This window comes from Arvicola amphibius, chromosome 2 (genome assembly GCF_903992535.2).
Source record: "Arvicola amphibius chromosome 2, mArvAmp1.2, whole genome shotgun sequence".
Lineage (NCBI taxonomy): Eukaryota > Metazoa > Chordata > Mammalia > Rodentia > Cricetidae > Arvicola > Arvicola amphibius.
The window spans coordinates 107,443,386-107,457,443 of NC_052048.2; the positions used below are offsets into that span (position 1 = coordinate 107,443,386).

General features: G+C 48.6%; 1 protein-coding gene across 1 annotated transcript in view; it reads left to right on the forward strand.

Moving 5' to 3' along the window:
- Notch3 (notch receptor 3) overlaps nucleotides 1–13,838 on the forward strand; it is a 45,574-nt gene extending 31,736 nt beyond the window's left edge. Inside the window, exons 28-32 of the mRNA XM_038320442.1 lie at nucleotides 2,496–2,658; nucleotides 3,629–3,933; nucleotides 5,616–5,763; nucleotides 10,091–10,188; nucleotides 11,774–13,838. Of these exons, the coding sequence (XP_038176370.1) occupies nucleotides 2,496–2,658; nucleotides 3,629–3,933; nucleotides 5,616–5,763; nucleotides 10,091–10,188; nucleotides 11,774–12,814 (1,755 nt within the window). The 3' untranslated portion in view covers nucleotides 12,815–13,838. The remainder of the gene's footprint in view (nucleotides 1–2,495; nucleotides 2,659–3,628; nucleotides 3,934–5,615; nucleotides 5,764–10,090; nucleotides 10,189–11,773) is intronic.
- The last annotated feature ends 220 nt before the right edge of the window (nucleotides 13,839–14,058 follow it).

Consider the following 14,058-nt stretch of genomic DNA (forward strand, 5'->3'; position numbering starts at 1 on the left):
CATGAGGAACCGTGTTAAAGGGTTGCAGCATTAGGAAAGTTGAGAACCACTGCCTTAGAGGGAGCACCCTGGCTCACAGAGTGACCGTTTTTTCTGTCCTTTGGCCGGTATGTCCAGTCTGAAAGTGTTCCCAGGCTGCTCTTGGGTTCTATTCATCTCTAGGAACCATCCCCATTGGTCTGCTCTCTCCATTTTCAGACGGTTCAGTCGATAAAGTGCTGAGGTCCTGAGCTTGTTTCCCAGGACCCACCTAAGAAACAAACAAACAAACAAACAAATAAATAAAACACCAACCAACAACCCAGGTGTCATGTAGAACACTTGTAATCCCAGTGCTAGGGAGGCGGAGACAGCAGACTCCTGGCTGGTTAGCTAGTCTGGCCTCCTTAGCAAGATCCTGGTCAGTGAGAACCTGTCTCATAAAAAAGATGGACAGCGTCTGAGCAATGACATCTGGGGTGGCTCTTTGCACACACACATATGCGCACACACATGTGCACACATACGTATGCACACACACGCGCGCATACACACACACACGTGCACGCACACGCACGCACACACAGTACCTGAGGGCTGGATAATGTATAAAGAAAATCTTCCGGCTGGAGAGATGGCTCAGTGGTTAAGAGCATTGGCAGCTCTTCCAGAGGACCTGAGTTCAATTCCCAGCAACCACATGGTGGCTCACAACCATCTGTAATGAGATCTGGTGCCCTCTTCTGGCGTGTGGGCATACATGGAGGCAGAATGTTGTATACATAATAAATAAATAAATAAATCTAAAAAAAAAAGGAAATCTTCCTGCCTCAGTGGCTGGGTTTACAGGCATGTGTCACAAGCATCCACATCTCTTTTACGAGGAATCTGTAATTCCCAGAGTATGAGGACTGCATTTAATTTTTTTAAAATTCCAAATATTTATTTATATTTAATTTTAAAAATTGGAGGGTGGAACATTAGGCCGTCCTCAGGGAATCCTGAAGAAGAGGGGGAGGAAGGTTTGTAGAAGCCAGAGTGGTCAAGAACGTCACAAGAAAACCCACAGAATCAACTAACCTGGGCTCATGGGAGCTCACAGAGACTGAACTGACAGTCAGGGAGCCTGGGATTGACCTAGGCCTAGGCCCTCTGCATGTATGTTACAGTTGTGTAGCTTGGTCTTCTTGTGGGACTCCTAACAGTGGGAGTGGGGGTGTCTCTGATTCTTTCGCCGGCTTTTGGGACCCTTTTCCTCATACTGGGTTGCCTCTTCCATCCTTCAACTTGACATGCCGTGTTTGGTTGGGAGGCATGCCCTCCTCTGAATAGAAATGGAGGAGTGGATGTAGGGGTGGACAGCTGGAAAGAGAGGAAGGAGGGAAAACAGTGGTTGTGTTGCAAAAATAGATAAATAAAAAAATATAAAACAAAGTATTGGAGGCTGGAGAGATGGCTCAGCAATTAAGTGCTGGCTGCCCTTCTAGAGGACCTTGTTTGGTTCCCAGCACCCACATAATGGCTTACACATGTTTGTAACTCTAGTTCCAGAAGATGGGATCTGATGCCTTCTTCTGGATTCCGTGGGCATCAAGCATGCGTGTGGTACAAAGACATACAGGCACAGCACCCATTTACATAACTTAAATCACCTTTTTTCAAAATTATGTTTTATTTATTTCGTGTATGTGTGGGCACATGTAACACAGTGTTGTATGGAGATCAGAGGACAGCTTTGAAGAATCAATTTTCTAACCCATGTGGATCCCCTGGCTTCAAATCAGGTCATCAGGCTTAGCAGCAAATGTGCTTACCCGTTGAGCCATTTTGCTATCCTAGAACCAACTATATAGACCAGGCCAGGCGCAAACTCAAGAGATCCACCTACCTCAGCCTCCCAAGTGCTGGTAGTATTAAGGATGTAGCTAACATTCTGTATTCTTTTGAGTCTTAACATGTAGACCACACTGGCTGCAAACATTTATCCTCCTGCCTCCACTTCATGGGTGCTAGATTATAGGTTGTGCCACTGTGACAGCTTTATTTGGATAATTAAAGAAATTTACATTGCCAGGTGGTGGCACCTCTTTAATCCCAGCACTCGGGAGGCAGGTGGATCTCTGTGAATTTGAGGCCAACCTGGTCTACAAGAGCTAGTTCCAGATAGGCTCCAAAGCTACAGAAAAACCCTGACTCTAAAAACTTAAAAAAAAAAAAGTTTTGTTCTTTTTTCTTTTTAAACATTTATTTTTATGTATGTGTGTACATGTTTGCATGTGTGGTCACATGAGTGCTAAGGCAGTGTGTGGAGAGCCATGTCTAATCTGCAAACACGTTTGCATGTCGAGCTCCCTTCCTGCTCCTACTTTATTTTTTTGAGACAGCAGGCTATCAATGGTCCCCTAGACTTGGATACAGCTTAATCAGTGGCACCTGAGGAACTGCCCACCCACTCTCTGGTACTGCCTCTCCCACCACCAAATGGGAGATCAGAGCCTGGATCTGTGTCCCTCCAGGTAGAGGAGCCAGGCATGGGGGCTGAGGAGCCTGTGGACTGTCGCCAGTGGACCCAGCACCACCTGGTTGCCGCTGATATCCGTGTGGCCCCCGCCATGGCGCTGACTCCACCCCAGGGTGATGCAGATACTGATGGCATGGATGTTAACGTACGTGGCCCTGGTGAGTACCCCTCCCCGGAGAGGCTCCTCGGTGGTCCTATTGATAGATCTCACATGGGACTGTATTCTGGGAGTGTCTGGGGTCTATGCCTGGTTTGTGTGTTAAGCCACACTTCAGGCTGTAAGTGATAAGGGCCCAATGCAAAGTTAAGTAAAACAGCATGCACTGATATGTAGCTGCAACTTTAAAGCTAATTGGAGGCTTCATGAGGCTGAGATTTCCTCCTTCCCTCCCTCCCTCCGTCCCTTCCTCCCTCCCTCTCTCCCTCCCTCCCTTTTCTCTTTCTTTCCCAAAATAGCCCTGACTGGTCCTGGAACTCACTCTGTAGGCCAGGCTGAACTCAGAGAAATCCACCTGCCTCTGACTTCCAAGTGCTGGGATTAAGGTGTGGGCCACAATGCCTGGTTGGGGGGTATTTTTTTATTACACCTATTTGTGTGTTATTCATACACAAGGAGTTCAGAGGACACCTTGCTGGCATTGGTTGTCTCCTACCACACTCTGGGTCCTAGGGATCAAATTCAGGCAGTCCAGTTTGGTGTTCAAACCCCTGGTTCATGGGCATTTGATTCATTTTTTTCTACTTAGCTCCAGCTGTACAGCTTGTCAGGAAAGTATCAGAATGCATTCTGACTGGGCAGGCTAGAACCACGTACTCATCCTGAGGCCAATCAATGTGGCTAGGTGGCTATAATATACAGATAAACCAGTCTCTGTCTGGTCTAAGTAGGGCTTGCCACTGGAGAATGCGTGAAAAGGAGAACGAGGGAAGAGGTGGTACCCCCTCCCCTTGTTCTATAAATGCTTTGCTTCCTGGGATCCCTTTTGTGATCTTTGTTGGGGTGGCTTTGCAGTTGGGAGAACTTACCTCTGTCTTGTGCGGTGTGTCCGAGTTGCATCTACTACAGAGCCCCTGACATTATCCCTCAAGAAGATCCCTATGCCAGTGACTCCTTCCTGGTCCCTGCAGATGGCTTCACCCCGCTTATGCTGGCCTCCTTTTGTGGGGGAGCCCTGGAGCCGATGCCGGCCGAGGAAGACGAGGCGGATGACGCGTCAGCCAGCATCATATCAGACCTGATCTGCCAGGGGGCCCAGCTTGGAGCACGAACTGACCGCACTGGCGAGACCGCCCTGCATCTGGCTGCCCGCTATGCCCGTGCGGATGCCGCCAAGCGGCTACTGGATGCTGGGGCAGACACCAACGCCCAGGACCATTCGGGCCGCACCCCTCTGCACACAGCAGTGACGGCGGATGCCCAGGGTGTTTTTCAGGTGAGACAGGCTTGTCTCTTCAGACTGCAGAGCTACTGGGTGGTCATCGGAGTCACCTGGATTTGAGCCCTCGTCTGTCTGTCAAAGCTTGTTTTTGTCGTTTGGAAATGACGATATTTGGGACCTGCCAAGAATAAGTAGTGCCTGACCTAGAGGTTTTTTTTTTTTTTTTTTTTTTTTTTTTTCGAGATAGGGTTTCCCTGTAGTTTCTAGAGCCTGTCCTGGAACTAGCTCTTGTAGACCAGGCTGGCCTCGAACTCAGAGATCCGCCTGCCTCTGCCTCCCGAGTGCTGGGATTAAAGGCGTGCGCCACCACCGCCCGGCCCTGACCTAGAGTTTTTAAAAAAGTGTGGAGGTCAGAGGATAACTTTTAACAATTGGTTCTCAGGAGCTGGAGAGGTGACTCAGTGGTTAAGGGCATTTAGAGCTGCTCTTCAGAAGACCTGAGTTTGGTTCCCAGCATGCACATCTGGTTGCTCACAACCACCTGTGGTTCCAGCTCCAGGGGATCTGACACACTCTTCCGGCCTCCTCAGACCCTGCGCGTGTGCCTGCACACACACACAATTAATTTTTAAAATTAATTTAAAAATTAATTAATTAAAAGCCAACAACCAGGAATTGGTTTTCTCCTTCCACCATGTAGATCCTGAGGATCAAATGCAGGTCTTCAGGCTTGGCAGGCAGCCTTTACCTGTTGAGCGATCTCCCTGACCCTCTGACTTACATTTTTCTACTTGTAGCCTCTGCTTTTTCACTTTTTCACTTTTTCACTTTTTCACTTTTTCACTTTGGCACATGGTTTTGATCCCAGCCACTAATCTACAGAGTGAGTTATAGGACAGCCAGGGTTGTCCAGTGAGACCCTGTCTTAGAGATTAAAAACAAAGATTTTTTGTTTTTCTTAATTTTAGCATATAAAGTGCTGTGTTTTATTATGGTATTATTTTTTATTTGCACGTTTGAGTTTTTTGTAAGTGCTGATGTGTGCATGTGTGTTGGTGCTTTACTTTGTGTGTGGTTTGTTTGTGTGGCATATGTGTATCTGTGTATACACATGCCTGCTGTCCAGCTGCAGCAGCCAAAGGAGGCTGTTGGATGTCTTCTTTTCTTTTCTTTTCTTTTTGAGAGAGGCTTTCTCTGTGTAGCCCTGGCTATTCTGGAACTTGCTTTGTAGACCAGACTGGCCTCGAATTTACAGAGATCCACCTGCCTCCCAAGCATTGGGATTAAAGGTGTGTGCTACCACTGCCCAGCTTGCTGTTGGATATCTTGCTCTACTGTTCTCTATCTTATTTTTTTCTTTGAGACAGACTCCATCATTGAACCTGGAGCTAGGCTGGTAGCCAGCAAGCTCTCTTGATTCTCCTGTCCTCTCCCACACAGCCTGAGGGTTATACACATGACAAAATTTGGCCTTTTTTTTTTTTCCAACATGGGCTTTGATAAAGCCATCTCCCTAGCCTCCTACATATTATTCTTTAAATCTATTTTTCAATGAAGTTATTTTCTATTTACAATGGGATTAGCAAAAATATCACCCCATTGTAAGTCAGGAAGTACCTGAAGCTCGTGGGTCCCAAGGCTGTGGGGTTTGGGGCTCTCAGGGTGCCATGCATTCCTCTGCTCCTGCATGATGTCCTGCCATGACTTTTTTTTTTAATTGTTATTTTTATTAAAAGATTCTCATCAGGAACCGCTCCACTGACCTGGATGCTCGCATGGCAGATGGCTCTACTGCACTGATCCTGGCGGCCCGCCTGGCAGTGGAGGGCATGGTGGAAGAGCTCATTGCCAGCCATGCCGATGTCAACGCTGTGGATGAGCTGGGTGAGTGCTGAGGATGTGATGGGTGGGACCTCTTGGTGCTGCTGCCTTCTTAGTGTGAACTCACACCCATGTTGACACCAAGTATATGTTCAGCTGTGCACACCAGGGCTCCCACATGGCTGGAACAGGACTCATAGGGTGCCTCCAGTTTAGGAAAGAATGTAGATTCCCCAAGACGTGCTCTTTGCTTCTCCTTCTCTTCCTCTCCTTTCCCTCCCTGCTCCTTGACCCTTTCCCTCCCCCCCTTTCCTTTCCCTCCCTGCTCCTTGGCCCTTTCCCTCCCCTCCCCTCCTCTCCCCTTCCCTTCCCTTCCCTTCCCTTCCCTTCCCTTTCCTTCCCTTCCCTTCCCTTCCCTTCCCTTCCCTTTCCCTCTCTTTCCCTTCCCTTTCTCCCCTCCCTTCCCTTTTCCTCCCTCCCCTTCCTTTTCCTTCTCTCTTCCCTTCCCTTCCCTTCCTCTCTCCGTGCTCCTTGACCCTCTCCTTAGCTTGACTGGTATACAATAGTGAGTTTCATTAAGTTTTGTTTTTATGGACAGCACACTCTGATGACATCCACTCCCCTTTCACTTCCTCTCTCCTTCCTATCGGGTCCTGCCCCCTACAGTCCACCACCAGAGCTTATGTGGTCCTTTCCCTGTTCTTTCTAGAGTCCAAATAGTCAATAAACCCTGAAGTACTTGTCTTTGAGTCTGCGTTACTTCGCTTACCATGATGGTCTCCTATTCTCATCAGTTTCCTTGAAAATCATATAATCTGACCCCCCCACCCCCTTTTGAGACAAGGTCTCATGTAACCCAGGCTTGCTACCAACTGACTGTGTAGCCAAAGATTGAACTCCTGATCCTCCTGCCTCTCTTTCCCAAGTGAGGCATTTGCCACCGCCTAGTTAATTTTCCTTCTTTGCTTCAGCTGAATAACACTCCATTATTAACACAGTGTTGATAGGTACCTGGGCTTATTCCATAGTGTAGATGCGGTGGGTGCCACAGTTGGCGTGGGTGTGCGGGTGCCTCTATTGTATGCTGACTCCCAGGAGAACCATAGTTGGACCATAGGGCAGTTCTACATTCAAGTGTTTGAGGACACCTGTAATGTCCTCTATAGTGGCTGTGCTAGTTACACTCCCATCACTAGTGCATTTCTCTCTCTCTCTCTCTCTCTCTCTCTCTCTCTCTCTCTCTCTCTCTCTCTCTCCTCCCCCCCCCCTTTTTTTTTTTTTTTTTTTTTTGGTTTTTCGAGACAGGGTTTCCCTGTAGTTTCTAGAGCCTGTCCTGGAGCTAGCTCTTGTAGACCAGGCTGGCCTCGAACTCAGAGATCCGCCTGCCTCTGCCTCCCGAGTGCTGGGATTAAAGGCGTGCGCCACCACCGCCCGGCCTCTCTCCTCCTTCTTAATGAAAGTCATTCTGGTAGCATTTCAGTATAGTTTTTCCCCCCAATACACTATTTCTTTGAATAGTTCTGGTTATCCTGGAACTTGCTTGTAGAGCAGGCTGGCCTTGAACTCAGAGATCTGCCTGTCTCTGCCTCTTGAGTGCTGGGACTCCAGTTGTGTGCCACCACTGCCTGGCTATCTCAGTATAATTTTAATTTGTATTTTATTTTTCTTTATGGCTAAGGTGGATGGTAAGGGTTTTTGTTTGTTTGTTTGTTTTGATCATTGCTGTTGTTTTGTTTACAACAAGGTCTCACTATGTAGCCCAGGCTGGCCTGGAACTAGCTCTGTAGACCAGGCTGGCCTTGAACTCAGAGAGATCTACCTTCCTCTGATTTCAGAGGCTGAGATTCAAAGCTTGTGCCAGAATGTCTGTTCTTTGAACGTTTTAAATGTATTTATTGACTATTGGTTTTTCTCTTGTGAACTGTGCAGCTAATTGTCTTATTTATTGAATTGATTGTGCTGCTTTACATATTCTGACTACTGATCCCTTGTTAGACAAATAGCTGGCAAAGATATTTTTCCCATTCTATGAGGACACTTTTATCATTAACTGTTTTTTATTTTTGTTGTTGTTTTGGTTTTTGGTCACACTGGGGACAAAAGCTGATGCCTTGCTCACACTAGGCAGGAGCTCCAATGGTTGGACAGCATCCCCAGCCTGACTGGGCTTTGTTGGGAAAAATGGACTCTGCTGCCACCTGCTGGACAGGTGTCATAAACTAGCAACTCTGGCAATCTGTGAGGGCAGTTTCCTGGTCTTGGGTATGACCTGGGCAGAGTCACAGCAAGCTGTCCCTGTGTCCAAAGGGTCTCACACAGCTGTAGACACACTCGGACATTCACAAACATCCTGTAGAGTACCCTTTGGTTCTCAGCTTCATCCTCATTGACATCTGTGATTGGACAGTTGGTGGTTGGTGTGTTGGGTGAGGGTCTGGACTGGGCACTATAGCATGTGGGACAACATTCCACTTCTGGGTAACTTGGACTTCTTAACTGGGTCCTCTGTTTCATCCATAAAAGGATTTAGAAATGGACTCAGAAGAGAGCTCAAACACAGTTTTATTAGTGTTTGATAGAAAAGCAATAGCAACTGAGATGTGAGTCTCTCTGGAACAGAGAGATGGGGGAAAGGAAGAGAAATTTGTGTCTTTTGAGATGGTGGCCAGAAAGCTGCAGCCTGGTGGCAGCCTGGGGAGGGGTAAGCTTCAGAGGACAAGTAAGTTCAGAGAATCAGGAAACCATGCCCAGGCTTTGCTCAGTATCCAGAGGAAAATAGAGGTCGGGCAGTGGTGGCTCATGCTTTTAATCCCACACTCAGAGGCAGAGGCAGGTTGGAGTCTATGAGTTCAAGGCCAGCCTGGTCTACAGAGTGAGTTTCAGGACAGCCAGGGCTACACGGAGAAACCCTGTCTTGAAAAACAAAAAAACAAAACAAATAAAAAATAGAAAAGAAGGAAAAGGGGGCTTAGTGGTTCAAGTACTTGCTGTACACGTGTGAAGGCCTGAGTTTGGATCTCCAGAGACCTATGTAAACAATAAGTGGGTGTGATGGCCAGCTGTGTGTAATTCCAGAGACAGGGATCCTTAGAGCAAGCTGCCAAACAGGATTAGTATGCTCTTGAGTTCTGGGTTTGACTGAGAGATCCTACCTCAATGAATATGGTGGAAGATCCAGCCTCCACATGCACACAAACATGTGCATACACATACACCCACACATAAGACCATACATGCACGGCCACATGCACACACACATGTGCATACACACACACATACAAGACCATACATGCACGGCCACATGCACACACACATGTGCATACACACACACACACAAAACGATACATGCACAGCCAAAGAAGAAAACAGAAAATACACAGGCTGCATAGAGGAGGCTCCAAAGTGCTGCCTGATGGAAATTCTACAAGCAGCCTTATTCGAGAGAGGGACTCCTAGGAAGGAAAGTACTTTATGTCATTAAGGGGATAATTAGTCCTCTCCTGTCCTTAGCATGTCTTCAGGTGACTCAGATTTCCTGGAGGGACAAAGGCAGAGTCCTGGACTGGTCACTAATAGGCCCTACTGGGCTATTTATAAAAGGTGTCATTTTTATTTTATGTGTCTGTGTACCACATGCATGCAGTGCCCACACAGGCCAGAAGAGGGTGTCAGATCTTCTGGAACTGCAGTTACAGGCAGTTGTGAACTGTCATGTGAGTGCTGAACCTGGGTCTCCTGGAAGAGCAGCCACTGCTCTTCTGAACTATGTCTCCAGCAATTCAAGTTAACTCTGAAAAGGAGACAGCTGTATGCAGCATGTCGGGTTTCCACCAAGGGCCAGAGGCCATACTCAGGTTCTGTTAAGGAAACAGCTTTGCTCTAGTGGGCTTCCGCATACCCAGGCACCTCCAGTGTTTCCTATGGTAATTTGAACTGTACTGAATGGCAAGCTGATGTGTCCGTTTTCTTTGTTACCAGGGTGATGGGAGGTGGACTCCAAAGCATCAATGGCCTCTAAGATTAACAGACAAAAGTCCTTGGGGCAGGGGATGGGGGGGGTTGTTCATTCATGGTTGATATTAGATAATTTTTAAAAAGCAGCTATGTAGAGACTGAAGGCAGAGAGAAAGAGAGAGAGAGACAGAGACAGAGAGAGACAGAGACAGAGAGAGACAGAGAGAGACAAGAGAGAGACAGAGACAGATGTGGTCTGACCTGAAGCGGGAACATGTTCTTTCATAGCGAAGAGTGCATCTTGTAACCCATGCCTGTGGATGACCAAAATGCCTACATGGGATGTGGCCTCTTAATAGGGGTGGAAATGACTTCCTTTGTTTGCCTGTCCTGTCTTGGGGACCTGACATGAACCTGGCTCTGATTTTATCTACAGGGAAATCAGCCTTACACTGGGCTGCAGCTGTAAACAATGTGGAGGCTACCTTGGCTCTGCTGAAAAATGGAGCCAACAAGGACATGCAGGACAGCAAGGTGAGTCCTTGGGAGCTGGTACTGCCACAGCCCTTGTAAGGTGGCACAGCAGGCTTGGGAAAAGCCTTTGGGGGCTTTCATCTTGCCTATAGTCAGCTTTCAGGAGTGGGGGTCAGGCCTGCAGGCTCTGACAGCAGATCAAAGGAGGACATTTGTGGTAGTTGCTGTGTGACAATGGGCAAGGTGCTACACATCTCTGAAACTCAGTGTCCTCCTTGTGAGTTAGGGAAGCAATAGATCCTCTATTGCATTTGTGAGCTTCAGCAAGCAGACTCATTTGTCAAGCACTGAGCAGGTCCTCAGAAAAAAGCAAATGTTAGGTTGATTGTCAAAAACCCTTGCCTAAGGTTCAGTCCATAATCTCTTTTATCTTATTACTTTTTTTTATTATGTAAACAATATTCGGTCTGTGTGTATGCCTGCAGGTCAGAAGAGGGCACTAGAGCTCATTACAGATGGTTGTGAGCCATCATGTGGTTGCTGGGAATTGAACTCAGGACCTTTGGAAGAGCAGGCAATGCTCTTAACCTCTGAGCCATCTCTCCAGCCCCCTACCTTGTTACTTTTATTTACTGTTTATGTTTGCTTCCACAGCAAGGGTGTGGAGGTCAGAGGACAACTTGTGGGAGTCGGTTCTCTCCTCATATTATTTAGGTTCTGTTGTTTGAACTTAGGTTATCAGGCACCTTTACCTGTTGACCCATCCAGTGGTTTTACTTTTTAAAATATGGAATATATATATATATATATATATATAATGTATAATATATTATACATTATATATGTATATATATGTATATATATTTTTGAGACTGACTTTGTACCCCAACCTAGCTTTGAACTCACAATTCTCATGTTTCTGCTGCCGAAATGCTGGTATATACTGTTATTCCTGGCTATTTTTTTCAGTGATGTATTTTATTTTTAAATAGTGTGTGTGTGTGTGTGTGTGTGTGTGTGTGTGTGTGTAGGTATGTGGACATAAGTTGCGGGTTCCCTTGAGGCCAGAAGAATGTGTTGAACCCCCCTGGAGCTGGAGTTCCAGGCAGGTGTGAGTTGCCTGTTTGCGTACCAAGGATGGAAGTGAACAGGCTTGGTCACAAGTGCATCTACCCACTGTGCCGTCTGTGCCGTCTTGCCATTACCACACCTGGCTTTTGATTTCTTTCTTTTTTCCTTTTTTGTCAAGGTCTCACTATGTAGACCAGACTAGCCTGGAACTCACAGAGATTCACCTGTCTTTGCCCCTCCCCCCCAGGTGCTAGGATTAAAAGTGTGCATCACTATGAGAGCCCTGACACCTGGCTTTTTAATCTTTTACAAATCATTGTATCAGCATGTAATTTATTTTGATGACCGGAGATTTTGATGCCCCTTTAAATTTTGTGCCCAAGGTAAGTCCTGGCCAGATGCACCTGCTGCAAGCACATGGCTGAGGGGAGAGAGCTTGTTCCTTCAGCAGAGCTGGGATCCCAACCCAGATCCATCTGTCTTCAGGGTTCACAGGATGCCCTAGGAACTAGAGACCTAGGTGTGGGGCAGAGAGTGACTGACATCTGTGGGTTCTGCCCCTTCCTTCCCTCAGGAGGAGACGCCACTGTTCCTGGCTGCCCGTGAGGGCAGTTTTGAGGCTGCCAAGCTGCTGCTGGACCATTTTGCCAACCGGGAGATCACAGATCACCTGGACAGGCTGCCCCGGGATGTAGCCCAAGAGCGGTTGCACCAGGACATTGTGCGGTTGCTGGACCAGCCCAGTGGCCCCCGGAGTCCCCCCGGTCCCCATGGCTTGGGGCCTCTGCTCTGCCCACCAGGGGCCTTCCTTCCTGGGCTCAAAGCGGTGCAGTCTGGGACCAAGAAGAGCAGAAGACCACCTGGCAAGACGGGGCTGGGGCCACAGGGAACCCGGGGTCGGGGCAAGAAGCTGACACTGGCCTGCCCAGGCCCTCTGGCAGACAGCTCTGTCACGCTGTCGCCTGTGGACTCGCTGGACTCCCCAAGGCCTTTCGGTGGGCCCCCTGCTTCTCCTGGAGGCTTCCCCCTGGAGGGTCCCTATGCTACCACGGCTACTGCGGTGTCCTTGGCCCAGCTTGGTGCAAATCGGGCAGGCCCCCTGGGGCGCCAGCCTCCCGGGGGTTGTGTCCTCAGTCTGGGTTTACTCAACCCTGTGGCTGTGCCCCTCGACTGGGCCCGGCTGCCTCCACCTGCCCCACCAGGGCCCTCATTCCTGTTGCCCCTGGCTCCAGGACCCCAACTACTCAACCCGGGAACCCCAGTTTCTCCTCAGGAGCGACCGCCACCCTACCTGGCGGCCCCAGGACATGGAGAGGAATACCCTGCAGCGGGGACCCACAGCAGCCCCACAAAGGCCCGCTTCCTGCGGGTTCCCAGCGAGCATCCTTATTTGACCCCATCTCCAGAGTCCCCAGAGCACTGGGCCAGCCCATCCCCTCCCTCCCTCTCAGACTGGTCCGACTCCACTCCTAGCCCAGCAACTGCCACTGGTGCCACAGCGGCTGGAGCCCTACCTGCTCAGCCACACCCCATGCCTGTTCCCTCCCTCCCTCAGTCCCAGACTCAGCTGGGGCCCCAGCCAGAAGTCACCCCCAAGAGACAGGTGATGGCCTAAGTTCTTGGATCTTGGCGAGCAGGGGTGGAGGCGGGGTTGAAGTAACTCCCCTCCCTGGTTTCTCTCTTCTTTTTAATTTTATTCTCATCCGTTTCTCTCTGTTCTGTACCAGCCTTCCTGCACCTCTCCGTCTTGTAGTGTGACCAAGCTGGTCACAAGCCCAGACCCCCAGTCTTCCTTTATTTATAATGGGTAGGGGCTGACCTCCCACCATCTCGGCCCTCCAAGGGGTCTGGGACTTCTTGACCCCTCACCCTACTCCCCCCCGCCCCCCCCCACCCCGCGCACCTTTTGTTTTTGCCTCTTCTTATTTTCTCACACTCTGGAATGAGTGAGTTATTTTTTCTTTTTTACGTTTTGTATAGAGACAAATTCATTTAAGCAAACTTATTATTATTATTATTTTTTACAAAATATATATATGGAGATGCTCCCCGCCCCTGCAAATCCCTCCAACGCCCCCGTGGGGCTGAGTCTGTGGGCCCATTCGGCCGATCCGGACTCTGTGTACCGAGTACACAGACAGGACTAGGGTCCCGTGTACTGAGTATGCGGCCCTGGTATATACCAAGTAGCCAGCCTTGGGCACACCCTCCCCTGGGGTCAGGGGACACTTGGGAGCCTCCTTCCCCTCCCCATACCCTTTCCTGACTTCACTGCATTCCAGATAAGACTTGTAGACTCACTGAGAAAGAGGTCTTTCCCACCAAAGCCCCCACTCCAGGTCCCCCTCCTGGGCCTGGCTCACTTTTTAGGGTGGGGGGACGTCATGTATTTTGTATGCATTCCACTTCTAATTGTAAATACAGGGCTGAAGTTGGGGAGGCACTACCTGTGGGAGTGGCACCCCCTCTTCCTGGTATTCCCTCGGCTCAGCCTCACTGCCTAATAGCAATGTTTTTAGGCTATTTTTATAATATGGCACTTGGTCACAGTCCATTGTAACTGAATTCCCAGGTCTTGCATTGTACAACCCTCACCTCCCAGTTTCCTTACCACCTAATAAAGGAATAGTTAACACCCAGTGTCTTTGGTTTCTGTCCAAAGTGGGCACTTCTGGGTCTCTGCTTACACAGGGCTAATTTGAACTCCTATTTTGGAGAAAAATCATATGGTTTTCCAGTCCATCTTTGGTTCCTTATTGGCCATGTGTCCTAGCTTCATTTCTGTTACTTTAAACAAGAACCTAATAAAAAAAAAAGAAACTTAGAGGAGAGAGGAGTTTATTCTAGCTTACAGTTCCA